The sequence below is a fragment of the Brienomyrus brachyistius genome, chromosome 1, assembly GCF_023856365.1.
Source record: "Brienomyrus brachyistius isolate T26 chromosome 1, BBRACH_0.4, whole genome shotgun sequence".
NCBI classification, from domain to species: domain Eukaryota; kingdom Metazoa; phylum Chordata; class Actinopteri; order Osteoglossiformes; family Mormyridae; genus Brienomyrus; species Brienomyrus brachyistius.
In genome coordinates, this window is record NC_064533.1 from 36,752,684 (window position 1) to 36,779,810 (window position 27,127).

At 43.8% G+C, this 27,127-nt stretch overlaps 1 protein-coding gene across 4 annotated transcripts in view; it reads left to right on the plus strand.

Moving 5' to 3' along the window:
* ola1 (Obg-like ATPase 1) overlaps positions 1–27,127 on the plus strand; it is a 51,507-nt gene that overhangs the window by 9,818 nt on the left and 14,562 nt on the right. For all 4 annotated transcript variants that reach the window (XM_049012704.1, XM_049012705.1, XM_049012703.1 and 1 more), the window contains exons 3-7: positions 533–676; positions 1,197–1,324; positions 18,595–18,770; positions 24,609–24,689; positions 25,012–25,109. In XM_049012704.1, the coding sequence (XP_048868661.1) occupies positions 533–676; positions 1,197–1,324; positions 18,595–18,770; positions 24,609–24,689; positions 25,012–25,109 (627 nt within the window). The remainder of the gene's footprint in view (positions 1–532; positions 677–1,196; positions 1,325–18,594; positions 18,771–24,608; positions 24,690–25,011; positions 25,110–27,127) is intronic.

A 27,127-nucleotide genomic window follows, 5' to 3' on the forward strand; every position in this document is an offset into this window, starting at 1 on the left:
ATATAAATTAGTGGTTTACGTCATTTTGGCTTACAAAAGGTTTCGTAGAAACACTCTACTTTCAAATAGCGGGGAAAACCTTTATTGTCATTTTTTTGATGTAGAAAGGCACTATATCTCAAAGGGAACATTTTCTAAAAAGCGTTTCTAAGCTCTGCAAAGTATGTGTAATTCACATGGCAAATTTCTTCAAAATCAAAAATGAAAATCAGAAATGATTGTTTTGGAAATTTGTTGAATTAAAATGGAATAGCCATGTTGTGGAATTGATTATTTTGCTATTTTATTGTTTTTTGGATTTCTCTGACCACATCATTTCCTTGTCGAATTGCTGTGCGTAGTGGAGAATATCATTCTGTCTTCTAATATCCATTTATTTTCGTGTAACAGCAAGGTCAAATTACTGCTACCTTTTTACATTATCTGGTGGCATATTTGTCCATTAATTTCTTCACATGTAGTAGACACAAAGCCTTTAGTTTCATATATACATGTTGCAGTTGCTAATTCCCACAATATCTTTTGATGACAGGAAGTCAACTTTCTTCAATGTGCTCACGAAGAGCCTGGCGGCAGCAGAAAATTTCCCTTTCTGCACCATCGACCCGAACGAGAGCAGGGTACCCATCCCTGATGAACGCTTTGATTTTCTCTGCCAGTTCCACAAGCCTGCCAGGTATGGACATGTCACTTTTTACTAATAGAACTTACCTTTGAAGGACTTGTTTTTTATGTATTGAAAAAATTGAATACCACTGAAGACCAAATAGATACTGCTGGAAAAGTGTAGTTTCTCTGGAGAGGAGCTGCTTACATTTCTAACGAAGCTTTACAGTGTAACTTTTATTGAAAGTTAAGCGATATTTTTGGGGACATTTTCTAACAGTATCTATTACAGGGGTCTCCAACTCCGGTCCTGGAGAGCTACTATCCAGTAGGTTTTCTATCATACCTGGCTTCTAATGAGCCACACCTGCTCTCAGGTAAATACCAGGAACAGGTGTGATGCATAAGAATCCAAGTGGGACAGAAAACATACTGGATAGTATCTCTCCAGGACCGGAGTAGGAGACCCCTAATCTATTGGACTGAAAGTTGTAGAATATGTCTTTTTTTATATATGGCCGTATAGCGTATGTGGTAATTTTTCTAATGCAGTGTTTATATTCTAATTAAATGGGCTGTATCCTGTGCAGTAAGGTTCCAGCATTCCTGAACGTCGTGGACATCGCTGGATTGGTGAAGGGGGCTCACGCTGGCCAGGGCCTAGGAAATGCTTTCCTGTCGCACATTAGTGCCTGCGACGCCATCTTCCACATGACACGTGAGTCACGGCGGTGCAGGGCAGTAAGGGAGCGTATTTACACAGGGAGGTGGGTGCAGGAACGTGACAGCAGCTATTCAAGGTGCTGAAGGGAAGCGAGCTGCCTTTGCAACATGCCTGTTGATTTCCCCCTCCTGAGATGCAAACCTTTGATTAGCAGGACCTCATTCAGAGAGGCTGTCATAAGAGTGACAGAGTTAAGATACAAATAAACACGAGATGTAGCAGGGATAACCTGGTGATTCAGATGCTGCCTCATACCATAGATCTTAGCCTGCAACCTACTCTAAAATGCCAGCATTTCATAAGAAAAACAATAAAGTCAGACAGATCATTGTAAAATTAAAGTTGGCAGTGTAATAACAAAGTTAGAGATAAGACCAAGATTTTTGTACAGCCTTTATTTTCCTTCATTGTTTTTTTTTTTCCGATTTCTCTTGTGACTGCAAATTAAACTTGAGCAATGTGTCTGGAAAGCAGTTAAATTAGCTTTTTTTGTTTTTGTTTGCTACACCCACTAATTTCCCATCTCTTCCTTTGGGTCCATAAGCAGACTCTCACAAAATACTTATCACATCATCTTACTATGGCAGCATAGAAATTACTTGCAGTTCACCGTCTGCCACAAGTTCCTTTGTGTCTTAGACATTGTCTTTGTCTGCCACAATTAAAGTGTTACACGCTAGAATAATTTAAATTGCTGGTGCTAAATGGAGATGGGGTTCTTTCAGAAATAGCTGCATTTGTTTACTGATTGTGTGCGGCTATTGATGTTACCATTTTGTGAGAAGGGCTCCTTGATTGCTGGATTTTTCTGGGCTTTTCCAGGCAAAGACATATCAGACTTGTTCAGTGTTACAGTACAGTTTTTCCTCTTCAATACCCCTTGTCTCTTTGACAGTGGATTGTTATAGTAATTGTGACTTTTTGGTTCTGATCTTGTGATCCGGTACTGATAGTGTCTGGGTTTTCCTTGTATCAGGAGGCTGGCACCCCCCCAGTGATGGATACCTGTTTGAAATATTTTCCCAATTTTTCCCCCCAAGATAATATGACAGAAATGTCGAGCTTCTTGCACTGTTTATCACATTAAAATGTCCCAAAACAACAACTTTGCTGCTACAGTGAACTGTAGGTGGTTCATGTTAGGAGTTTAAACAGTTTATATGTGGTTTTTACCAAGAAGTCATATCTGGTAATTATTCTGTCTTGTCCACAAATTAGCAACTTGATGAAATATATAACTTGTAATTACAGGCAAGTAAAAATTCATCAAGTAGGAGACTGTATTGTCATTGCTTGCCATTGTGTGTTTTCTCAAGGCATAGAAATGTCCTTACAGGTCATTTTAAAATTTGGCATTAGTTACAATTTCCCATATTGGAAAAAATCACACATTCTTGTTCATTATATGCTGCTGTTTTATTTTTATTTTTTTGCGTCCACTGCGCATAGGTTGTCTATTACTTCAGTGAGCTGTTAATTTTCTCTGGTGGTGTTTTTTAATGACGGGACAAGTTTTATGTAGTGTCACGGAGTGCATGCTACCAGCATTTCGCCTGCTGCCATTATATTGCTTGATTATATGCTATAGAGGGAGAGACATTTACAGTCTGTAGTGGTGTGTTTGGCTCCATGAGAAATTAGAAACAGCTTCCACAAATCACACGCGTTACGAAAGGGACCAAAACTGTGTGGCTGCTGTATGTCAAAACCATCTTATCTTTCTAAGGTGAAGCTTGTTAGCATACAGTCCTACACCTAAATATTAGCTAAATTAAAAGGAACTCTGAAGCGAGACTCGGGTATAATTTTCTGAATGATTTTCAATGCAACTGGCTTTGTTTTTCTTGACCGGGAATGATCCTTAAGAGTTTATTGATAATTCTTCCACTGTGCTGCATTAATCTCAACACCATCATCCCTGGTGTCGGTTCTTTATAGGGCTCAAAGAATTTCTGTCGCTTAAGCTGTTAGAGAGAAATCAAGGCGTTCAGCCAGCACTCCCTTGTTAATACATTTAGGAAACTTCAACCTGCTAACAAAGTTATCAGTTGGAATGTGAACACAGTATCACTCCCAAACTTCACCTTTGGATGGAGTAGAACAGAATGTCGCTGGTTGTTCCGTAGATCAGTTTTGGCATTTTCCTTTCTTCTGCTCCTACCTGGTGGTATTTCTGTAGCCGATTTTTAAAGTATTACCTGTATAATTATGATTTGTATCCAGTTCTGTTATATTGACTTTTTGCAAAATATGAACCAAGGATACTCTGTTCTTAGACATTAAAGGATATGGTTATATATTGGTTGTCTGTGCAGTATTTGGCTGAAGGTTTTGCATGCCTGTTCTGTACCCACTAAGGCTAAGCAGTGACCAAACTGGATTCTCTGCTTTGATTAACAAGATTAACAAGACTGTATCTTTATGGCTTGGTGAAGTCCTTGTAGGCTTGCTCTTTACTTCTGGCAGGCTTTTACAGCAGTTGGGGGCATTCTTCCCTCTGTCATCAATTTCAGGGTGGTGGTGGGGGGGGGGGTCATCGCTGACTGAGGAGAGACTCTCCCACAGATCAATAATGAACAAACTATCCCTAACTCTTTGCACTTGCAGCATGCTCCTGAGTTCCCAGCCTTTCTGGCTCCATTCCCCACATTCAGATGCTGAAATGTACACAGTTTACAGCCTTGGGGCAGGCCTTTTGTTTTTAGCTATGTGGTATCACTAACCCTGCCCTTCTGTCTCAAGCATGATGGTTATTTTTTGCATAATTACTGTTCCCTCTGATGTTTATATTGTTTTCTCAGGGAAGCTATAGAGAGCTGGCTGTAAAGTGAACTTTCCAGGCGTAATGGAAACTGTCACTGGGATTTTTGTGTTATTTGAGTTACATTGTCTCCTTGTTGGAGAAAAACTGTGCAGAACCAGCACTGGAGCCTGCAAGAAGCTTAAAAGCCCCCATAGAGTAGTTTCCGTAGTTTATGTGTCCATTTCTTCTATCAGTTCTCTACGGACCTGGACAAATATGAAGTCGCCCAAAGCAGTATTTTTCTGCATATGCTTATGGTAGATCGGTTTCATTGTAATCAGATGGTCAACAGGGTTACTAACCAGCCCTGAAAGCCACATTAAATCCATGTCTCATTTCACTCGACTCAATGGTTTCCTCTTAATGCTGGAGTGGGTGTCTCACTTCTGTCATGAGCCTTGTTGAGAAAGTGAACCTCTTAGAAGCCCACACCTGCGCATTTGCCTGTGTGGCTCCGCCTCTTTGTCTGGTTTAAAGGATCTGTTTTTAGTGGAGTGGGCCAGAGCAAATTAAAGTGACCCTGTGTCAATTGGTGACTGTATGGGACCAGGAAAGTAGTGTGAGGGTGATTTACTTTCTCCACAGGTTAATACTCATAGAGAGTGTTCATTTTGTCTGTTTCTGCCTGTACCTTTACCATACTGTAGAATTTCGTTGGTCTTTATTGGACTTTCTGCAGTCACCTATAAAATGAAACTTATGCACTGAGTGTTGTTGAAGAGCATATCCTGCTGACTCCTGGGGCTGGGATTCCTACTTCTGTGCAGGCATGGCTGCTCCAGTAATCACTTATACGCTGGTATTTTTTTCCCTTTACCATTGAAGGGTAAAGCTGCAAAGGACAAAATGTGTGCTGGACAGGCTGACAGCTGAAGTGGCTGTTACACACGACACTGCAAAGATTCTGCTGTCCCCTATTTCCAGGCTAAAAAAAGGTGGTTTTCAGCAGGTCTATCTCTTTAAGTGCTTATTACAGTACATGACTGCCTGAGTGCATCGCTCGTCTCGCTGCAAAATGAGGCACAACAGGTAGCCAAGCTGCTCATGGCAGATGCTGGCCTTCGAAAAGGGCAGAACAGAGAGGACAAAGAAGCTTATTACTACGGAGGAAACATCCATGTGCTGATTGTAATTCAACTCTGAAACTCATGAGGTTTGCTTTAGGTGTGTTAGATGTAAATGTTAAACATAGCCAATTGAATTTATGATTGAAATTTATTATGTATTAGGACTTCTGAATGGAATTTTGGGTAAGGAGACTGTTGACTAAGCAGTTCTCTGCGGCACATCCCTTGCTAGGTGGATGCTGTGGTAAGGTTTTGGTGCATAAACTCTGTATTACACTTAAATTCCTGTTAATTATTGGAAAAGGTCATGCAGTCAGATGAATCTTCAAAAGCATCTTGGGTACATATGGCTCACGTATAAAAACAAGCTTGTAGGGTTGGCTTCCTTACCGTGTTGAAGGGTTCTGGTATGGGGTTAGTTTTCCTGCCATGGTTTTGTTGCACGTAAATGCAAGGTGAAGGTCAGTACATACACTACCTGTCCTAAGTTTTTGCATATCACAGGTTTTCACAGTCATTAGATACACTGCAGATTTTTTCATTCTTGTTAAGCATTGGAAATTTCAATGAACAACCATAAAAGAAAATGTCAAATAAAACAAATTTACTTTATAACATGGAAAGAGTATGTAGCAATGCATGTCTGACATCCTGTTAACTGGTTGTGTGGTGATGGCAGTCAAATTCTAGGCTGTTCTTTAACATTAAATGCATTACAGTAGTTAACTGTTTCATCCCATGAAACAGAGCAGTATTTAATGTAGAAAGAATGCCTCATATTTTCTCTGCTGTTATCACTGCTAGAAATGGTTGCTTTTGATTAATCAGATTTTCTTGTTAATAAAGCTACTCGAATGGTGAACATACTGTAAATTTGTTAGCGAAGAATATTGAGTGTATTTTAGAAAATGTTACCTGAGTAACAAATGTAGAAAATGTAATTGTGTGCAAAAACGTTTGACTGTTAGTGTATGAAACTGCTCAGTGTGGTCATATTCATGCTATCGTGAGATATTCTTTTTTTAGATGGTTTGTGGACTCGCTCCCATTCATAGGGCACCAGTGGTCAGGGTGTGGCTTGGTGGACATGCAAATGCATGAAAGCCCGTGCCTCTCCCATCCCAGTCTCCAAATCCCATCCCAATCCGACACACATGGGAGGGTCTGGAGCAGAGTCCTAAGCGGCACTTTCCAACAGATGCTGCAGTTCCTTGTGGAGGAATGGTTTTGCAACCCTCTGACACAGTTCCCGGTAGTGGTGGGTGATATGGCGTTAATTTATCGTGACTGTTGGCAGTTGTATCTGCAACAACACTGCATTTACATTTCCTTTTGTTTAGCCAATACTTCCAAGTACAATTTCCACGTATCCAGCCGTACACATGATGCAATAGAAAATGGGATTCAAGAGACCAGGCGACTTCCCATTGCTTTAAGCTTCAGTTTTGTCAGTGGAAGGGGCAGCATGGCACTCTGACTGACCTACGGCAGTGTAGCCCCATATACAGCAGGGCTTGATGCCCTGTGTCTCGTGACACTCCCTTGACCATCGTCAAAATGATCTGCCGTTTCTACTGCAATAGCCATCCTGTTGGTTTGTACCGGACGGGGTAGCCTTCGTATAGAGCCTGCATTGACGAGTCCTGGCCACTCAACACCCTGTCCGTGATTTTTGATATTTCCCTCCTAGGCCCACTCTCAGTAGGGTTTCACCCTGGCTAACCGTGGGACAATCCTTTCCATGTCGGAAATGTTCCAGTTTAGTGAGCAATAATAATAATAATTAACAGTAACATTAATTAATAATACTTAATAATAATAGATTTTATTATTAAGTAATAATAATAGCTTTTGAAGATCTCAGAGAAGCTTTTATAGAATAAACAGATATGAAAGCCATGTTGAATCCATTTAATAATAATTTTGGCTCTTGTCAAAGTAACTCAGATCTCTGTCCTTGGCCATTTCTTTGGCATTCTGTATGTCGACCCAATGTTAGCTTTGCGTGTAATATTTCCTGACGCGCACCATTTTTACTAGATATTAGAAGATTTGCTATTCGAATTTCTCCAGTCATTATTTGAATAATATTTGATTAACCCTGCCCCCACGACACATGCAGAGGAACCTATATGGAGTATAGATCAAAATATTTCATTCTTTCCATACAAAATGGGAACATACAGCATTTAAAAGTAGCTTAAATAAATTAAATTGAAATCGAAATTAAGCTAGAGACAGCTCAAGTGCAGGAGCATGCAGTAATGTTTAATAGCCTTTTCCTTAGGCAGTTACAGCAAATGAAGATTTATTTTTAACACACTTCTAATACTACTACTCTGGTTTATAGGATACTCCATTATTTTATTTCCATAGAAAATGTGACATCACTCATTGCTGCAAAATGATTACTTATATCATTAAAAGTAACTTTGAAACTAGGATGAAAACATTTACATTGTCATGTTTGAAATATTTACAATAAATATTGTGATACTTATAAAACAAAAAATAGCCAAAATAAGTTCTATTTGGCTATAGTTCATCTACCAATAGAGCCTGTCTGTAGTGGGAAAATCATGTCTGCACATTCTGGTTAAATCACCAAAAGCTCTCTAGTGGTACACTGATAATTCACTGTTTATAATTTTATTAAGAATCAATTTTACAGAACTCATTCAATCGCATGGTTCCAACTGTGTAAGTTGCTAATAGTTAGCCATTATGCGCTTGGGAAATTCCCCGCCGTATATTGCATAATAATCTTGTATTGAAAAATAAAATTCAGTGTCCCATTTTGAATCGATATGGAACATGATTTGTCTTGTATTTTCTCCCTACATGATTGTAAGGTCAGTTATGTATTTCATGAGTATATTAAGCTAAAGCACGATTTAGCTCAACACATAGAACATTGCGCTAACAATTTATTTAACAACATTGCGCAGGGTTTGGAACCCCAGCAAGTGCGCAGAAATTGTATCTCTTCCCTCTACTGTAAACCTTGGGTAAAAGCCTCAGTTAAATTTACATTGTGCTAACAAAATGTACATATATCTGTGGCCTTTCCAGTCCTCCGTAAATACCAGGGGTGGCTAATCGTATCCGAAATGGGCTGGTGTGTATGCAGGTTTTTTTTTCATAACCTGTAGGTCAGCTGTTCAAACCCCCGTGTGAGAACTCTTCAGCCAATCAGTCCTCTAATTAGTAATTTAATTAGGGAGTTGCAGTGAAAAACTGCTAGCATGATGGCCCTTTTCTAGATAAGTAAGCAAGTAACTAATTCTTCTAGGATTGGCTACCTCTGGTATATACCTTTATGTATGTGTTACAGTTCTGTTATGTTGCAGAAAATGTCTGTCATAGTGCAAAAGACAAATAGAATACAAAACTTAAACATTTAAAAACCATAAATAATATAAATGACATTTTCAAGCATGGACATGGAATACAAGGAACCACCTAATTGGGGCATGAGTCTGCAAATTGTCACATATATAACTGTCATATATGTCATATAACATAATTGTCCCTCAATAACGGCCAATAAATGAATGTGTACTTTCAGACCTTCATAGCACAGCAAGGACTCAGGTAAAAACACATTAACGTTCACATTTCTGGGTGATCCATCCAGTACATCTATAAATTGTTCAAGTTGGTAAGTGTGGGTGAGTATAGGTTAGATGGGCGGAGCCAGTATCGGGGAGCACAATGCTATCATTTGTGACAGCACCGATTTTAACCAATAACTAATATGTATATATGTATTATTATATTTGCCCTTTACTAGTATTTTATCATGTTTTTTTGTTTCCCTCATTCTCATTACAGGGCCTTGAAAGAGTCCTGTATGGTTATTTTTTGTCACTACCTCCCTGTATCAGGAGTGGGTAATTTGCGTGACTGGTAGCCGTTTCTCAGGCTCCCTCTCCGGAATCGAACCCTGAGTCCCAGTTACCCAGGGTCACAGAGGTAGACACTTATAGTACGATTGAAAGTTGATAGGGTAGTCATTTGAATACATGTATTCATTAGTTTCTTTTTTGCATACTGGACCAAAAGTAGTGATGTATAAACATCTGAGAGCTGTGTACAATTTTCTTTTATGAACATATTGTATGTATTAATTGAAATTTTAAAATTACCCAAAATAAACTAGTCAAATAGAACTTCAGTAGGTCTATGAGTAGAGTCTGTCAAATAAGTTGGTGATGTTGCCACGAGCTGTGCCCACAGGCACAGAGTGCCAACAAATCACTTGCTTTTGTTCAGTATCATTTCTGTGTAATTCAAAATATTACCATACACCGGAAGGCAGATATCTTTTGGTGGCCAATTTTTTCTAGCTGTTGTTCTCCGCGCTGATTTTTGTTAAATTTCTTGCAAAGGCGCCACACGGGCTATGAGTGGCTCCAACTGCAAGTACAAGAATAACTGAGATTGGCTCAGAGAGTGCATGCAGAGATCCTGCAAAAGCAGCAGCGGTTAACTTAAGACTTTTTTTAAACGTACATTAAATAATCCTGGAATCATCAAGTTTAGTTTCCTAGTTAAATGTCATAGCTTAGCTGTTTGTCTCTCCAGCTAAATATCCCGATTCTTCCAACGACTGTATTTGCATAACATGCAACGGCGACATTAACATCACACACGGTGCAGACTAAGTATTGGGGGTGGTGCACTGGGGAGTGCGTTCGTGGCACACTGCTGCTTTGGCCGTTTGGAGTTTGTGCGTTCTCCATGTGTGTGGGTTTGAGCTGGATCCTCTGACTTCCTCCCACAATCCAAAAATACGCAACTTTAGTAAACTGGAGTGCCTAAGTTGAGCGTGTGTGTGTATTTGTGTATGTGTGCACCCTGTGATGGGCTGGCGGCCTGTGCAGGGCTGCTTCCTGCCTTGCGCCAGTTGCTATAAGTATTAAATAAGCCATTACACGATTAATCGTCAAACTAATAGGTAGATTACTTGATTATTAATAAAATAATAAATTGTTGCCCTAAAGCTTGTATCACGCATGGTTTTCTGCCATTACACGATTAATCGTCAAACTAATAGGTAGATTACTTGATTATTAATAAAATAATAAATTGTTGCCCTAAAGCTTGTATCACGCATGGTTTTCTTATGTTGCACTACAAGCTGTCTTGGAGATTGTTTGTTCCTGCATGCAGATGGTATGTGTTTTAATGTTTGTTACGATTGTTATAAGCTCTTTGTCAGCATTCTCTGATCTTTTGTAGGAGATGTAATCATACTGAAGTACAGTTGGGTTCTGCTGTGATATTGTGTTCCCAGCTAATGAGCATTTTGGTTTGTTGCGTGTAAGAGTTCGCGTCGGCATCCACTCAGTGTGGGTGATTAGACTAAAATGTCTGCCTGAACTGCCTGGATATCGCTGTGTCTTCAGCTCCAGATGACACCCTGGGTGATTGAGGGTTGAAATATTTTGAATTCTAATCGGCCCCTGGATGAATGGCCTGAAATAGATTGTAGAATTTGCTGGCTTTTTGCTACCCCATCTGCTGTGAAAAGAAGCTCCGAGAGCAGCCAGACTTGATGATCATAGAATTACTGGATGGTGATTCTAAACCCTTTAAAGACAAGTTGCTATGGAGATCCTCTACTGAACGGCACTGTGATTCACCTTTGAAAGGCTGAAGGGGCTCAAAGACGAACAAATCATTGTTCAGGTGGCCGCTGGTTAGGAAATTGGCAGTGGCTGTGCAATCAACACTCTTGCAGTAGTTAAAGATCTAAAAAGGGTTGTTCTCTGGATGATGTGGGACAACAGTGATGTGCATAAATGCCTTTCAATCAAGCCGCCACCACCCTCAACCACCCATGAAAATGGGGGGAAAAAAATCTTGCAACACACAAATGAGAAGGGAATGATTGCCTTTGCTGTTTTCTGAAGCTAATGAGATCTGAAACCGGTATGTGCAACTCTGCATTTACAGTACGACCGGAATAAACCTTTTCCTGGATTGTTGACACCATGGGAGAATGGCAGTGGCTTTCGGTAAATTAAAAAAAGGTTACTTAAATTTGTTGGGCATAAGTAAGGTTAACTTGTCACTGCTTTCCTAAATGATAGAATCCTTTTCCAAGAAATGAAAACCACGTACTCATAACATTATGTTTTGTTCAATAGTTTAGTCATTTTTAACAATAATTATTCATTTTTGTAGGTTGTGTAACACCAGAAACATTAGTCGCCGATAACACAGGCCTGAGTGAAATCACAGGACTGTATTTTTCGTTTTTATTTATGTTTGGATGCCAATGTGTAACACTTCACTTACAAACTGGTGCACTTCTTTGAATACCTGGAAATTGCAGTTGCCAGCTCTTGTGGATCACCCCCAATCTAGCTGAGCTTCCGTGGATCACCCCCAAGCTAGCTGAGCTTCCGTGGATCACCCCCAAGCTAGCTGAGCTTCCGTGGATCACCCCCAAGCTAGCTGAGCTTCCGTGGATCACCCCCAAGCTAGCTGAGCTTCCGTGGATCACCCCCAAGCTAGCTGAGCTTCCGTGGATCACCCCCAAGCTAGCTGAGCTTCCGTGGATCACCCCCAAGCTAGCTGAGCTTCCGTGGATCACCCCCAAGCTAGCTGAGCTTCCGTGGATCACCCCCAAGCTAGCTGAGGAACATACATTTTCTCGCTATGCTCCTTCCCTGCATTTACATGTGAAAACTTGCACAGGAAGTTAACAAGCTTGGAGGACTGTAATTTGTTTCAATCATGTCAGTTGATCGCATGCCTGCCTGGTGATAGAACCAGTGTTGACTGTGCCAGGATTAGCGAGATTGACATTGATCTGGAATGTCCCTCTTCCGTTTCTACCGTCTTTTAGCTGGCAGCATCCCAAAACTGTAAAGCTGTTGTTAACCTTGTTACTGGCAAACTAACTCTTCCCGGTTGTAGGAATAAGTATGCTGAAGTAGGATTGTAATTAAAGTGGGGATGAGTGAGGGACTTACTCCATGGTACAGGTGCTTGTTCTGTGCATTGTTCTTCTCAATACAGAGTTTCTGTAACAGAGCATGATGCTGTTGGTAAAAGTATTCTGATTTGTAGAACTATGAAGTTGGGTCATTTTATTGGACACTGCAATATACAGAAAGATATTTAATCTTAAATATGTTTAAGGTGCACTCATGGGATTGTTGTATCCTAGTATAATTTTGTGCTGTGTATGATTATCTTAAATATTTTGAAGATAGCAATGGTAAGAACAGATACAACTAGCAATTAAAAAAATAGTATAATACTTTCATGCAGTTAAAGCCGGCTTTTGATTTCTTTAAACGAAATTGTTAGGAATGGGATTGGCAGGCCACTTCCCTTGTATGTTGTGGTTAATGCTATGTTTTGTGGGTTGTATTTTTCATCCAAGCACCAACCTGACACAGATGAAAAACGATTTGTGCTGATAGAAGAAATGAGCCCTCGGTTTGTAAAAGTGATTTCTGGGTGGGGCCCGCATGCATGCGATCATGCTTTGGTGTACAGGTCGCGTTCTGTGGGGCCCGCATGCATGCGGTCATGCTTTGGTGTACAGGTCGCGTTCTGTGGGGCCCACATGCATGCGGTCATGCTTTGGTGTACAGGTCGCGTTCTGTGGGGCCCACATGCATACGGTCATGCTTTGGTGTACAGGTCATGTTCTGTGGGGCCTGCATGCATGCGGTCATGCTTTGGTGTACAGGTCATGTTCTGTGGGGCCCACATGCATACGGTCATGCTTTGGTGTACAGGTCATGTTCTGTGGGGCCCGCATGCATGCGGTCATGCTTTGGTGTACAGGTCATGTTCTGTTGGGCCCGCATGCATGCGGTCATGCTTTGGTGTACAGGTCATGTTCTGTTGGGCCCGCATGCATGCGGTCATGCTTTGGTGTACAGGTCGCGTTCTGTGGGGCCCGCATGCATGCGGTCATGCTTTGGTGTACAGGTCGCGTTCTGTGGGGCCCGCATGCATGCGGTCATGCTTTGGTGTACAGGTCGCGTTCTGTGGGGCCCACATGCATACGGTCATGCTTTGGTGTACAGGTCATGTTCTGTGGGGCCCGCATGCATGCGGTCATGCTTTGGTGTACAGGTCATGTTCTGTGGGGCCCACATGCATGCGGTCATGCTTTGGTGTACAGGTCATGTTCTGTGGGGCCCACATGCATGCGGTCATGCTTTGGTGTACAGGTCATGTTCTGTTGGGCCCACATGCATGCGGTCATGCTTTGGTGTACAGGTCATGTTCTGTTGGGCCCGCATGCATGCGGTCATGCTTTGGTGTACAGGTCATGTTCTGTGGGGCCCGCATGCATGCGGTCATGCTTTGGTGTACAAGTCGCGTTCTGTGGGGCCCGCATGCGTCTAGTCATGCTTTGGTGTACAGGTCGCGTTCTGTGGGGCCCGCATGCGTCCAGTCATGCTTTGGTGTACAGGTCGCGTTCTGTGGGGCCCGCATGCATCCAGTCATGCATTGGTGTACAGGTCGCGTTCTGTGGGGCCCGCATGCATCCAGTCATGCATTGGTGTACAGGTCGCGTTCTGTGGGGCCCACATGCGTCCAGTCATGCTTTGGTGTACAGGTCGCGTTCTGTGGGGCCCGCATGCGTCCAGTCATGCTTTGGTGTACAGGTCGCGTTCTGTGGGGCCCGCATGCGTCCAGTCATGCTTTGGTGTACAGGTCGCGTTCTGTGGGGCCCGCATGCGTCCAGTCATGCTTTGGTGTACAGGTCGCGTTCTGTGGGGCCAGCATGCATCCAGTCATGCTTTGGTGTACAGGTCGTGTTCTGTGGGGCCCGCATGCGTCCAGTCATGCTTTGGTGTACAGGTCGCGTTCTGTGGGGCCCGCATGCGTCCAGTCATGCTTTGGTGTACAGGTCGCGTTCCGTGGGGCCCGCATGCATCCAGTCATGCATTGGTGTACAGGTCGCGTTCTGTGGGGCCCACATGCGTCCAGTCATGCATTGGTGTACAGGTCGCGTTCTGTGGGGCCCACATGCGTCCAGTCATGCTTTGGTGTACAGGTCGCGTTCTGTGGGGCCCGCATGCGTCTAGTCATGCTTTGGTGTACAGGTCGCGTTCTGTGGGGCCCGCATGCGTCCAGTCATGCTTTGGTGTACAGGTCGCGTTCTGTGGGGCCAGCATGCATCCAGTCATGCTTTGGTGTACAGGTCGTGTTCTGTGGGGCCCGCATGCGTCCAGTCATGCTTTGGTGTACAGGTCGCGTTCTGTGGGGCCCGCATGCGTCAAGTCATGCTTTGGTGTACAGGTCGCATTCTATCAGCGGCCAATTAACACAGCGCTCTTGCTGCAGTGGAGTGTGTTGCCTCCTGCCATTTCACCAAACCTGCCACGGTCACCATGACACCCCATGGAACCCGAAGGACAAGGACAGAGCTTTCAGATGTAGGTCGAAGGCTCACAGGCTTCGGAAGGTGGCTGGGAAACATCTCTGTAATAGCTTGACAGCTATGGAAATAGATCTTAAAAGTTCTTGGGTCCTTGTATTAAATGTTTAAAGAACAAGCAGTTATAGTCTAGCTTGTAATAGTGAGGCTTGAATATATTGAAATGTTTTTTCCTTTTTTTTACATTGTGATGGGAATCCTGACAGGGCACAAAGCTGATCTCCCAGGCTGCTCTCTGCTTAGTTTGCCTCCCCTCAGGCTTAAGCTGCCTGTGTCCTTTAAGGCCTTTGTTCCTGCACACCTGCTAATGCTCCTTTCAAAACATACACTGATGGGAATTAAGTTGTAAAATTAAGTTGTAAACTGCCACGATAGACTTCAGGAACCAGCCCCCCCCCCTTCCCCAAGCTTTTTTCTCTCTTCTTTTTTTCTTTTACAGTCTTACTTGTGGCTTTGTGTGGCGCCATAGTCCTATAAGAACTGTCTTCACAGAAGCCTGTCCAGACCCAGTCGTTAAGAGCCTAATTGTGCAGATCCCCCCCCCCTTTCCTCTGCTCTGTCTTCTTTTGCTCCTAGTGCATAGAGGACTCTGCCATTAGGGCTGAATGGAGCCGGTGTGAAGTACGAGGTTAAACTGGGTGATATTAAAGCAAATTACGCCGAAATGTGGAAACCCAGAAAGCAGACGGTGCTGGTGGTTCCTCGACGTGACTGCTGATCAGCTGCTTGGGCTTAGGGGGGCATGCGGGGCTGGAGGGGAGGAGGCCTGACCTGCAGGCAGTGAAAGAGCAAGTAAATGAATGAGTAAGCCTGCAAATGGCCAAAGGGCCTCCCCCACCAGGGAAATGGACCCCCGCAATGCTGGGATCCATGGTTCGGGTCGACCGTCGAGGCCACCTGACAGTAATATTCACTCCTCATATTTAGTTGCAGCTGGAAACCACATTATGCGTGTTGTCATACATGTTGCGTCATCCCAGCTTTCTGTCTTTGGCCACAGGGATGCTTTATATCAACTCATAGCTAATCATTTTATGCATCCCTTGTGAATTGTGTGTTGTTTTATGCACAATTTCTACAAAGCCAACTGTTAAGCGCATTTTCCCATCAAATCAAACCAAAAGCTTTAGAATTAATAGGTGAAAATAAAAGGAGGCTTGACATAAATATTCTTTCCGTTGTGCTCTCGTCCCCTTGAAGTCTTCATTTTGCATGTTAATGGTCATTCAGGAAACGGCCCTTTAATAATTCCCATGCCCACCCCACCCCTGAGTAGCTCAAACATGAACGTTGCACACAATAGCAAATTTTCATCCTAATCAGTCTAGAACCCAGAGCCTGCAAATTGTAGCAGCAAAACAATAATTCCACTGATTAGCCCCTTTCTGTGTCTTGTAAGTGAACTGTTTATACTGTGGAGTACCTCTGGAAGGGGAGAGGAACCCAAACAGGCTGATTAGGCAAAGAGTAATTGGATAACTTCATTTCACCCAGAGGAAGGATTGTTTGATGACAGCTTACACCGAAGTGTAGGCCCTCTGTTGAGTTAAATAAATAATTCCCAAAGACTGAAACACATGTTTTTTTTTAATGTACATGGGTTTTACTTTTTCTGATGGTAAAACAACATTTATATGTTTTACATTCTATTAAAATTTTTATTGAACAAATCTTTTTGTTGTATCTTGATCTTGGTCTGTCTCTGGTCTGGAAATGTGCTTGGAAAGAGGGAACTTTAAATCTCTGGCACTTCCTCAATTGCTTCAAATTTTAATGATGATAATTAAAAAGGTAATCCACCCCCCGAAGCAGAAGGTCTTTGTCTCTGGGAGCGTATATCCATGCTGAATTGTGTCCCATCCCCCTCCTAAGATCTCTGGAGGAGGGTTGGTTTGTGATCCCTGCTACTGAAGTGGCGGGGTGGCGGGGAGCAGGGTTATAGGCGCGAGCTGGGCACGCGAGTAGGATCAGACATGGACAATGGGAGGGTTTTGTCAGGCCTTTTCTGGTTGGGGTCATTTCTGCCTGTGCGATTGACGTACTCAGCATCTCCCTGGGATCACTGCACTAAAATCAGGGGTGGGTCGTCGGGGAAGGTATTGTCAAAACATGTCGAATCCCCAAAATACTCTACTTCTTAAAGCTATGTTTCTCAACCCAGTCTTCAGAGACCCTCAGACAGTCCACGTCTCTGCTCCCTCCCAGCTCCCAAAGTGGACTGTCTGGAGGTCCCCGAGGACCAGGTTGAGAAACACTGGCTTGGAGCCTAAAGTTCAGTGATAATCACAAACCTTCAGCTACATGATTAAGACTGCCCCCGACCCAATTTAATGAGTTTTGTACCTGTCTGCTGTGTTCTGCATTGTGCAGCTGCTGTTTATGAATCATTACGTGTGTGGAACGGTGACGAACGGCACTCATACCATGCTCCAGTGCTCCTGGGCTTCGCCCACCAGCTGAGGTCTGCTGAAGTGTCTAACTGGACCTAGGCAATGTCACTGCGCCCCGAAGATCAGACTGTGCTGCAGTGTGGCCACCTCAGCATGTACCTGAACGACACTCATTTATGGAGAAACTTTGCTGAAAGTTGGGAAAAAAAGTCAACTCAATCAGTCACTGAAATCTTTCCCAGATTGGACAAATGAGGTGGTGTTTAACTGTGACAAGTTAAAATAAAAGTTAATTTAGTTTTCTTTACCCTTACTGTCTGAGAGAGCAGGAGTTGTCACTAAAATAGAAGTCCCTAAATTATATGCATCGTATTTCTGTTGGCAGTTTCTAAATGATGGCCCTGGCAGAATTCGGTAATGGTATGTTCATGTAATGAGTGCTGGTGCTTAGATAGCAATGTACTAATAGGCATCACTCACATGTGACAGATGACCCCCCCCCCCGGCCTTGTGATTGGCCACTGGAGCACCTACCTTAGAATCACGAGTGTCCAAATGAACAGCAAACGCCTCATTATCCAATCGCCATCAGGGCCGCTGTAACAAGGTAGATTCATCTGAAGAGGCGAGACTCTGATTTTTGCTCCTGCCTCCTCTTAACGTTCCTGCTGGTGAGAAGATATGCAGTGTCATGCCTCAGATTTGTAAAAGCACGTAGTTTCTCCGAGCCAGTTTTGATTGTCGCAAATCGTTTCGTGTTCAGAATTTAAAGAGAGCCTGTGAGGGTGAGCACATCATTGCTGGGCCCCAAGAGATGTATTAAATCCTATTACTGCATAAAAACAGATGGTTCAATTTCTTCCTTCACTTTTGTTGTGGCTGCAGAATAAACACAAACACATTCTGCCACAGTTAAATATTGTGGTTGCATAATTCACAAAACACAGACTATTCATTTTATAGAAATGAATGCACATTATAAGTGGGAAGAACTCACCACAGCAGGAAGAATTAGACGGTTTTATTGTTCAGTTTACAGTGTGTTAGCTCACTTGTGAAACTAACACAGTACTTGAGATTTGTCTATAAAAACAGCATTTAAAGTGACTTTCAAGCAAGGTGTGTCTTAGGAATCTGGGTCAGCGGTTGCATGTTAAATACTTGTTAACATGGTTGCATTTTCTGTCCTCTTTCTTATAACTCTACTGTTTATGCATTCTGAATGCCTGTATTCATTCCTCCTCATTTTCATTTTCCTGATTTTTAACCTCTAACATTTATAGTGGAGTATATGTAAGCAACATTCTCTCAGGTTCATCTTGAAAGAGTGGACGTGTATTTGAGATTTCTTTAGTGTAGTACTTTCCAGTCTGTTCCTCAGGGAAACACAGACAGCCCATGGGAGGAAAGATGTTGACTGTCTAGCAAGGAGTAAAAGCTTGGAGCATCTGGAGGTCCCTGAGGGACAGGGTTGGGAAACACTGATTTAGGTGTTTTCTCCAGGTTGTTTCTGGGAGCAGTCCAAGCTCCATGTCACAGAGGGGAATGGGTTGGTGTTCAGTCCCACCTGTCCCTGTTTATAGGTGCGTTCGAGGATGAGGACATCATCCACGTGGAGGGGAACGTTGACCCGGTGAGGGATTTCGAGATCATCCATGAAGAGCTGCGACTGAAGGACGAGGAGATGATCGGGCCCATCATCGACAAATTGGAGAAGACTGCAGTGAGGGGTGGCGACAAGAAGCTCAAACCTGAATATGTGAGTCTCTACCTGGATGGGTTCCTCGCACACACTTTGTTCATGTATGTGCAAGGCTTCTCCTTTAAGCCTTAACACTAAACAACATTTAGGCCCAACACTTCAGGTACTTTGCATTAGTTGTCCACTGAAGTGGATTTTTTTGGCCGATACGGACAACTAGTATTTTTATTTGTCTTACTGATAACTGTAACTTCTGAACTCCTCAAATCTGCAGAGAAATACATCTCCTACAAGTTGGATTGGTTTGATGGGCACTTCTTACGTACTATTTGGTCAAGCTGCTCCTATAACAGCTCAGTAGATCCAGTGACTGTGCTGGCCACTCCATTATACACAGAATACCAGCTGACTGCCTCTTCCCTAAATAGTTCTTGCACAGTTTGGAGCTGTGTTTGGGTTATTGTCCTGCTGTAGGACAAAACTGGCTCCAATTAAGCGCCGTCCACAGGGTATGGCATGGCGTGGCAAACTGGAGTGATAGCCTTCCTCCTTCAAGATCCCTTACACCCTGCACGAATCTCCCACTTTACCATCACCAAATTGCCTCCACCATAATTGACGTATGTCATCATTTGATCTGCGTCTCATAAATGTTGTTCTTTGTGATCTGAACACCTTAAACTTCATCTATTCATAGCACTAGTCTTCCTCTGTCCAGTGTCCATGTTCATTTGCCATCTCAGTATTTTCTTTTTATTTTCCACTCTGAGATACAGCTTTTTCTTTGTTGTTCTGCCTACAAGGCCAGCTTCCTACAGTTGTCTCTTCACTCTTGACGCTGAGGCTGGTCTTTTGCGGATACTGTTTAATGAAGCTGCCACTTGAAGACCTATGAGGCGTCCAGTTTCTCAAATTACACATATATTTATCCTCCCTCTCCTCTTTCCATTGAGGCTAGAGCCAGTCTGTGCTGCTCTGTGAAGGGAGTGATACACAGCATTGTACAAGATCTTCAGTTTCCTGGCTGTTTCTTGCATGGAATAGCCTTCGTTTCTCAGCATATGAATAGACTGAGGAGTTTCAGAAGAAAGTTTGTTGTTTCTGACCATTTTGAGTCTGCAATTGAACCCACAATTGCTGATACTCCAGATACTCAGCTAGTCCAAAGAAGGCCAGTGTTATTGCTTCTTTAATCAGTACAACAATTTTCATTGGTGCTAACATAATTGCAGAAGGGTTTTCTAATGATCAATTGACCTTTTAAAATTATAAACTTGCATTAGCAAACGTGACATTCCCCTGGAACACAATACTGATTGTTACTGGTAAAGGGCCTCTATACACCTATGTAGATATTCCATTAAAACACAGCTGTTTCCAGCTATGATATTCATGTACAACATATCTTTCTGCTCAGTCTGATGTTATTTTTATGTTATGTTAGTTTATTTTTTTCAAAAGCAAGGAAATTTCTAAGTGACCCAAAACTTTTAAATGGTGGTATGTCAGGTAAACATACAGTTACATGTTTTTATTAGACTAAAGGTAAAACATTGTATATAAGATGAGCTTGTAAAGGAACACTTACCTGGTTGGCGAGATTCTTCAGGGTTATGAGGACACAAAAAAATTCTCAGATTTTTTACTTGAACAGTTGCAGGACCTTTGAAAAGAAAGAATTATGTTTTTTTTTTTTTTTAAGATCATGATGTGAAAATATAAATCTTTTAGCATTAGCAGTTGACACAACCAAAGTTAACCCTTGAATATGTTTCTCCACAGATCAGGCAAATGATAATAGACCCATGAAATAGGCTGATGTAATGGTATATTTTGGCAGAAAAATATCTCTGCACACTAAGTCACACCGGCATCTTCCTGACTTTTCGGTGGTTAGAAGTGGTAAGGAGCAACAGTGCTGGCCAGAAATGGAAAAAGCTTCAGGTGCAGCAAGCGACATGTGCAACCCCCTACACTAATGAGTGGGGACCACTTCACCTGCTGGACGGGGGGCTCTGGACGATCCCCCCACCCCCAGCGTAAACCCCCTTGACTGTGCCAGGCAACCAGGGAGCCATTCAGAACAAGCAGGTGGCTGCTGACGCACGTAATTGCCGACACTTTTAGGCAATGAATAAAAATGATCTACATTACTTGTCAAAGACTGTATGTGCCTTGCCAAGTGGCATCTATGGGAGGCCTTTTAGAGTTTAAAGAATAGCTCTTATCAAGGGATGCAGAGCTTTTGGGGGGCAGTGGGTGGAATAATGTATTTCTCAAGACCCCTATTTTGGTATCTGGTATGTTCAAGTTGGCTTAAATTAGGTAGAAGTGGACAGTGGTTGTTGTAGGAAAAATGTCTTGTATGGGTTTAAAGTCAGTTTGTGCTCCTATTTATGTATTTATGCATTTCTCCTGGATTTCCCCTGTGGGGGACCTGACGCTCTCTAGCTGCCTGATTTTTATTTTCAGCTTTTCAGAGGTTTGTGTGCAAAGAACCCAGTCCTTTTGTCCAAGGAGTATTTTCTGTTTATTTAAGCTGAAGTCAGTTTTTAGGCTGAGCGTACTCTAAGACTGACGTCCGAACTCCTGAGACAGGCTGCAGTAGGGCGCATCGCCTCAGCCTCCCTGCTGCTTTCCGCACGCTTGTTTGGCTGTGATCTTTGTCGCAGGTAGCACAATGTAGCCTAGCATAGGGCACTGACCTAAATCTCACCAGTTTGAGACTTAGAAGGGTAGACTGGCTTAATCTAGCCGTATATTTCAGGTGGAATTGATGGAATAATAATAATAATAATAATTGCATTGATCACCGTTTCGGCACATCCTCTTTGCTGGGTCGCTGAGGTGAACTTTTTCATTTATGATCCCACTCACTATCCACAGTAGGCTGACATAAATGTGACACTGCAGGGTTGGTCAGCAGGATTGATCACGCAGTTACCATCACGCTTTGCATCGCACCGCACTTTAAATAGTGTAAATAAATACAGGCGTGTGCATCCCTGTATTTCTGTTAATAGTAAATGTCAAACCGTGTAATGTTTAGCATGGAATGTATGCGTCTCGTTAGTGGCATTTAAGTTGTTTACTTCCCTGTCTGTGCCACTTCTAGTATCAAACCAATAGTGGCTGTTAATAAAGGGAGCAACTTCCATTTTAAAAGTGCTGTCATCTGCTTTACTAAAATGACTCATACACTTGTCACAATACGTTTACAGGCGACTCGTCTGCGCCAAGACGCTCCCCACAGGAAGACCAGCAGAAAAGTCTAGTGTGGGTTTCCATCCCCCCCCCCGAATGTCCCAGCTGGAGGTTTTCGCTCCACTCACCTTGGGGAACAAAACATTTTCAGTGGTTTTCCCAGAACACGGGGGGCCTGTGGCGTGATAACGAACGAACAAGGTGCCAGTGTCGTTTTAAGTACGCGACAGTGTGTTCTTGCCCGATGTGTTTGATTTCCTTTTGTCCAGACGTCGGTTGAAGTGTATGGCCACCTCTGATTTATTAGGCAGAATGACTAAGCTATGACACATTAATTGGTGCCTTGGTGAGCAAAAGTTTTATGTTGCGAGTGTTACTTGTTTTGGCGTCGGTCCTTCTTGCCCTCGCAGCCTCGTGACTTCCTGACACTATGTTGACTTTGTTGATTATTTAAGGCTACAGTGCAGCAGTAAGCTTCAGCAGAAGGTGCAGATCTGTTCAGGATTCAGTATGACAGCCTGTGTATCCCATTAAATGCCAATTGCTGGACCAACAAGACGCCACATAGGAATTCGATCTTCAGTCCGCTTTCCAACTCAACGAGGAATTATTAATCAATGAAAACACATCTGTTTCTTGTCTGTTTCTTTTTTCCTGGTGCATCTTTGTTATTGTGTGTAATTGTGCTTTTTTTTTGTCTTGACATGCGTATTGGCACTTTGACATGTCTGCCGGTTTAAGTAGTGTTGGGTTCCTGAGGTGCCATTTGGTGTAGGACCTTCGCAGACCTTTGAGAGCTGAAACATCCAAAACAAGCGTTGTGCTTTAATATGTACAAATGAGGGGCCTCTGGCTTGTTTCAGCATCTCTAAAAGAAATGACAGACTCTTCACCCTCTGGTAGATGTGCATATGAGAGAGTATTTGTGTTTCTGTCAAATATTACTGAAAAATATTTATATAGTGATATATATAAGAAATGCTTAAATGTCAGTCCTAATACATTAGTGTTTGCTTTGTTTGTTAGAATGCATATTTGGTTTATGAGATTTGTAGTGGAGGCGACTTATAACAATGGAAAAAGCACAGATTTGTGCGCAAACAAGACGCCAGAATTGAAATGGCTTCTCTTTGGGAAAGGCATGGTGTGCTCAGGAGATTTCATCAGGAAGCAGGTCTGTGGCACCGACCAGCCAAAATAGATTAAAGAATCCATCTGCGGGGGCTTGTAGCGAGTGGATGCCTTTCGGGGGCCCCATGACAAGAGCCTCACAGTGGTGTGTTTTTGTGGGAAATGTGGTGGAAATACCTTAAATTCTTTTTGGGAGAAGTGAACCTGAGTCTGCAGGCTGGGCAGTAAATTGGGACATGGAAATCCGAAAAATGTGTGCTTCCTAAACTGCTACAAACCACTGCCCTTGTTGTCCGAACAAGCCATACTCTATGGCTTCCAAGCACAATGATGCTCTCTCCTCACTCCAGCTTCTGTCTTGAAATATTAAATGTGGCTAATCCACAAATCTACATTTCCTTATTTACACTTTTACCCATAGTGACTGACAGTAGAGGGAACGGTAACAATTTACATGTGATCCTTGGGATTTGAACCCTCAACCTTTGCATTGCCTGTTGCTGACTGGTAGCGGGTTGGTGGAGAGTGGTGTGTTCCCTCACTTCTCCCCTTGTCAGCCAGCCTGCCCGCCCTTCACAGTGGTACCGGCAAAGCCGTTGGCTCCTGGAAGCCCCCCCACGGCGCCCGCGAATGTGTCTGACCCCAGCTGCACCCCGAGCGCCTTTTAACAGCACCTGCCCACGAGCGGGGAGTCCCACCACAGGCGGCCCAGACCAGACGGGGTTCGGGGGGGCAGGGAGAGAAGAAGGCAGAGCCCGTGTCAGTCGCCATGTGCTGGTTCCATTTCACAGACGATTAGTCTTTCTGTGAGGGCGGGGGGCTGGCTGTCCATGACGTGTCCCCCCCCCACCACAACCAACAGAGGCACTGAATGGCCTTTAGAATTCCTGTGGAGAAAGATGCATGCAGTGCGAATGGGCCTGGCTGGGGGTCAGGGCTTGGAGCATCCCCCCTCCCCTCCCATTGTGGCTGTTACAAGCCACTTTCATTTTGGAGTGGGGGGGGTGCAGGCTTGAAGTGGCACTGGCAGTGGGCAGGGAAATGGACCACAAGGCTTCGCTACATTCTCTGGGGTTGGATTAAGAATGAGGCTCACTTTCTGCGCTGCAGCATGTTGTAGCGTGGCGCTCTCTGCATTGTGGGACATGCTCCTGAAATGGAGCAGCTGACATGGTAGCCATGATGGGGGAGGGGGGGCCTTGCAAATTCAGCATGAGTGTGCAGCCGAGAGACCGGCAGGGCCGCCGGAGAGCAGCGCCCGTCTCCATGCAGCATGTCCACATTCTCCCCGTGGCCTGATCAGGTGAACAGCAGCGCTGTCTGTCATCTGTGTGAGTGGCACTGTCCGGAAAGCGTCCTCCCCTGAATCAGGAGACCCCCTCCCCCGGTCCACATTCAGCCTGTCATCCTTCCAGTATGGGGGGGGGGGACGACATTGTTTCAGTCTTGGCATTGGGGCACTGCGCATTTAGGAAATAATTACCCGGGCCCCCGCTGGGTTTACGTTCTTTTTCATCTCTGCTAATGACGTCTCTCTCGTTCCCTGTTAAACCCGAACAGGACATCATGTGCAAAATCAAGAACTGGGTAGTGGATGAAAAGAAACATGTCCGCTACTATCACGACTGGAACGACAAGGAGGTAGGCCTTTGATGCCCCCCCCACCCCCCCAAACACACAGATTTATTAATGGGCTTTATCAGGGGAGTCTTTTCATCAGAGCTGAAAGCTATGATTCTGCTCTGCTAATCACAACTTAATGTGTCTGTTCCCATTCTAAAGAAATATTTCAGTGTAACTTTTAACAAACTAATGTCATCTGTCCCAACTGACACTGATCTAGAGGCTTTGTAGCCCCCCCCCCACAGTGCCCAGACCCTAATTTGACCCCCCTTGTCTTGAGCATTCCTCCCTGTCTTTTTCTCCCCATAAGCAGAGCCTCTCCTTTCCTGAATTTTTGCAGATTGACGTATTGAACAAATACTTGCTTCTCACATCCAAGCCAATGATATACCTCGTCAACCTCTCTGAGAAGGACTACATCAGAAAAAAGAATAAATGGTAAGTGGCAGAGTGCTTGACGGACACTGCGGGCCCAGGCGCTTGTCTGCTTAACGAAGCACCATTTATGTATCTTACATATGACTGAGCGGCAGTGGCTGTCTGCCAGTGTCTCTGGAAGTGGCACTTTGCATGCAGATGATGATGTGAGTAAATAAGATGACAGAGGTCAGGGGTCTGCGCCGAGTCCCCTGTACTACGGGGGGGATGTTACTATCAGTACCTGGGGGAACACAGAGTTTGGGAACTGTATGAGGGGTGGGGTACCAACCTGATCCCACTGAACCCCCCTCCCGCATCCAGCCTGGCCTCCCATCCTGCATTTCATTAAGTACTTAACTGCACATGGCTTCCATTTTCCATTAAAAAAATTCTCATTTCCATGTGATATCAAAGAGGGGGGAAAAGGCCTTAAACCGAAAAAATAAACATGCATAGACTGGAAGCCAAAGCAGTAATTAAAGTCATATGGTCTCAGCCAATAAATCATCATCGGAGGCTCTCTTTGAATCCTGCACTGTCCAAAATTGTCTTCCGCTTAAATCTGGTCTCTGACATTTTCTGATCGTTTACTGTTTTCAGATGTTGTTTTCTTTGTTTGGGGAAAATTATAATAAAGTATTTATCTTTTTTTTTTTTTTTTGGTGTGTAAATTCTCAGATTTTGATATATAACATATGTGAATGTAAAAATGGTCAAGAGGAGTTTGGAAGCTGGCCATCATAGAGGCCTAAAGTCAGAACACTCCTTGCTTCAGGCCTTAGGCTGAAGCTCGTCTCCAGAGTCCTGAAACTGGAACATTCTTCATTACTTGCTTCAGGCTGAAGCTGGCCTTCATAGAGGTCTGAAGCTATACCATTCTTCATTACAGGCCTCAGGCTGAAGCTGGAACATTCTTCATTACAGGCCTCAGGCTGAAGCTGGCCTTCATAGAGGCCTGAAGCTGGTACATTCTTCATTACTTGCTTCAGGCTGAAGCTGGCCTTCATAGAGGTCTGAAGCTATACCATTCTTCATTACAGGCCTCATGCTGAAGCTCACTTTTACAGGGGCCTGAAGCTGCAACGTTCTTCATTACAGGCCTCAGGCTGAAGCTCACTTATACAGAGGCCTGAAACTGGAACATTCTTCATTACAGATCTCAGGCTGAAGCTGGCCTTCGAATGGGCCTGAAGCTGGAACGTTCTTTGCCACAGGCCTCAGGCTGAAGCTGGCCATCACAGAGGTGTTTCCTGAAGTTTTGTAGGAGATCTGCAAATCCTTTCTCTGCTAGTAGCCAGTGACCTCTCGCTGGGGTAAAAGCAACAGAAGTGTGTGGGAACTTGAAACCCAAGGAAGAGTGGATTGTGCTGTCAGTCTGCGATGAGTTAATAACAGGGAAGGTTGTCCTTTTTACACCACCTCCAATCGGAGGCCTCGGGACGGATGCTGGGACTCCGGAGAATCATCTTACTCTTTTTAACTTGAGATTTGGCTTTTTGGCTTAACTGACGCCAGCTCCCTCGATCTTCAGTTTTAAGATGTTCTTTTTTGCTTAGAAGTGCCATCGGAGAGTGCATCTGTCTGTCTGGCATCGTGACATGACTCCCCTCAGTGGGAGGAGAAGCTTCAGTCCAATAAATCAGGTGATTTATGGCTTTGTTACCTGTCTGTCATCCACCGGATGGCAGATGCGGGTTTTTCTTCTCTCACGTTGTTTTTCAATGGAGCAAAACACAATAAATCTCCGACTGCTGTCAATCGGCGTCCTCTAGTTTCCAGCTATCAGCCACGCAAGCCTGAGAGGGCGTCGCGCTCCGCCTGTGACTCGCCTCCCACCCCGTCCACCTGCATGTGATCACCGGTAGACACGGCGACTCCTATTGGATAATGCAGGCCTCCCTAATGCTGCCGCATGGTCCTCCCATGATTTCCTCGAAACCGGTTGGGATGGCTGGCGGGGGGTTGGGAGGTGGCTGATGGGGGGTGTCGGGCTTTAATGTGCAGGGAGATGTAGTTTGAGCTGAGATTAAGCATAA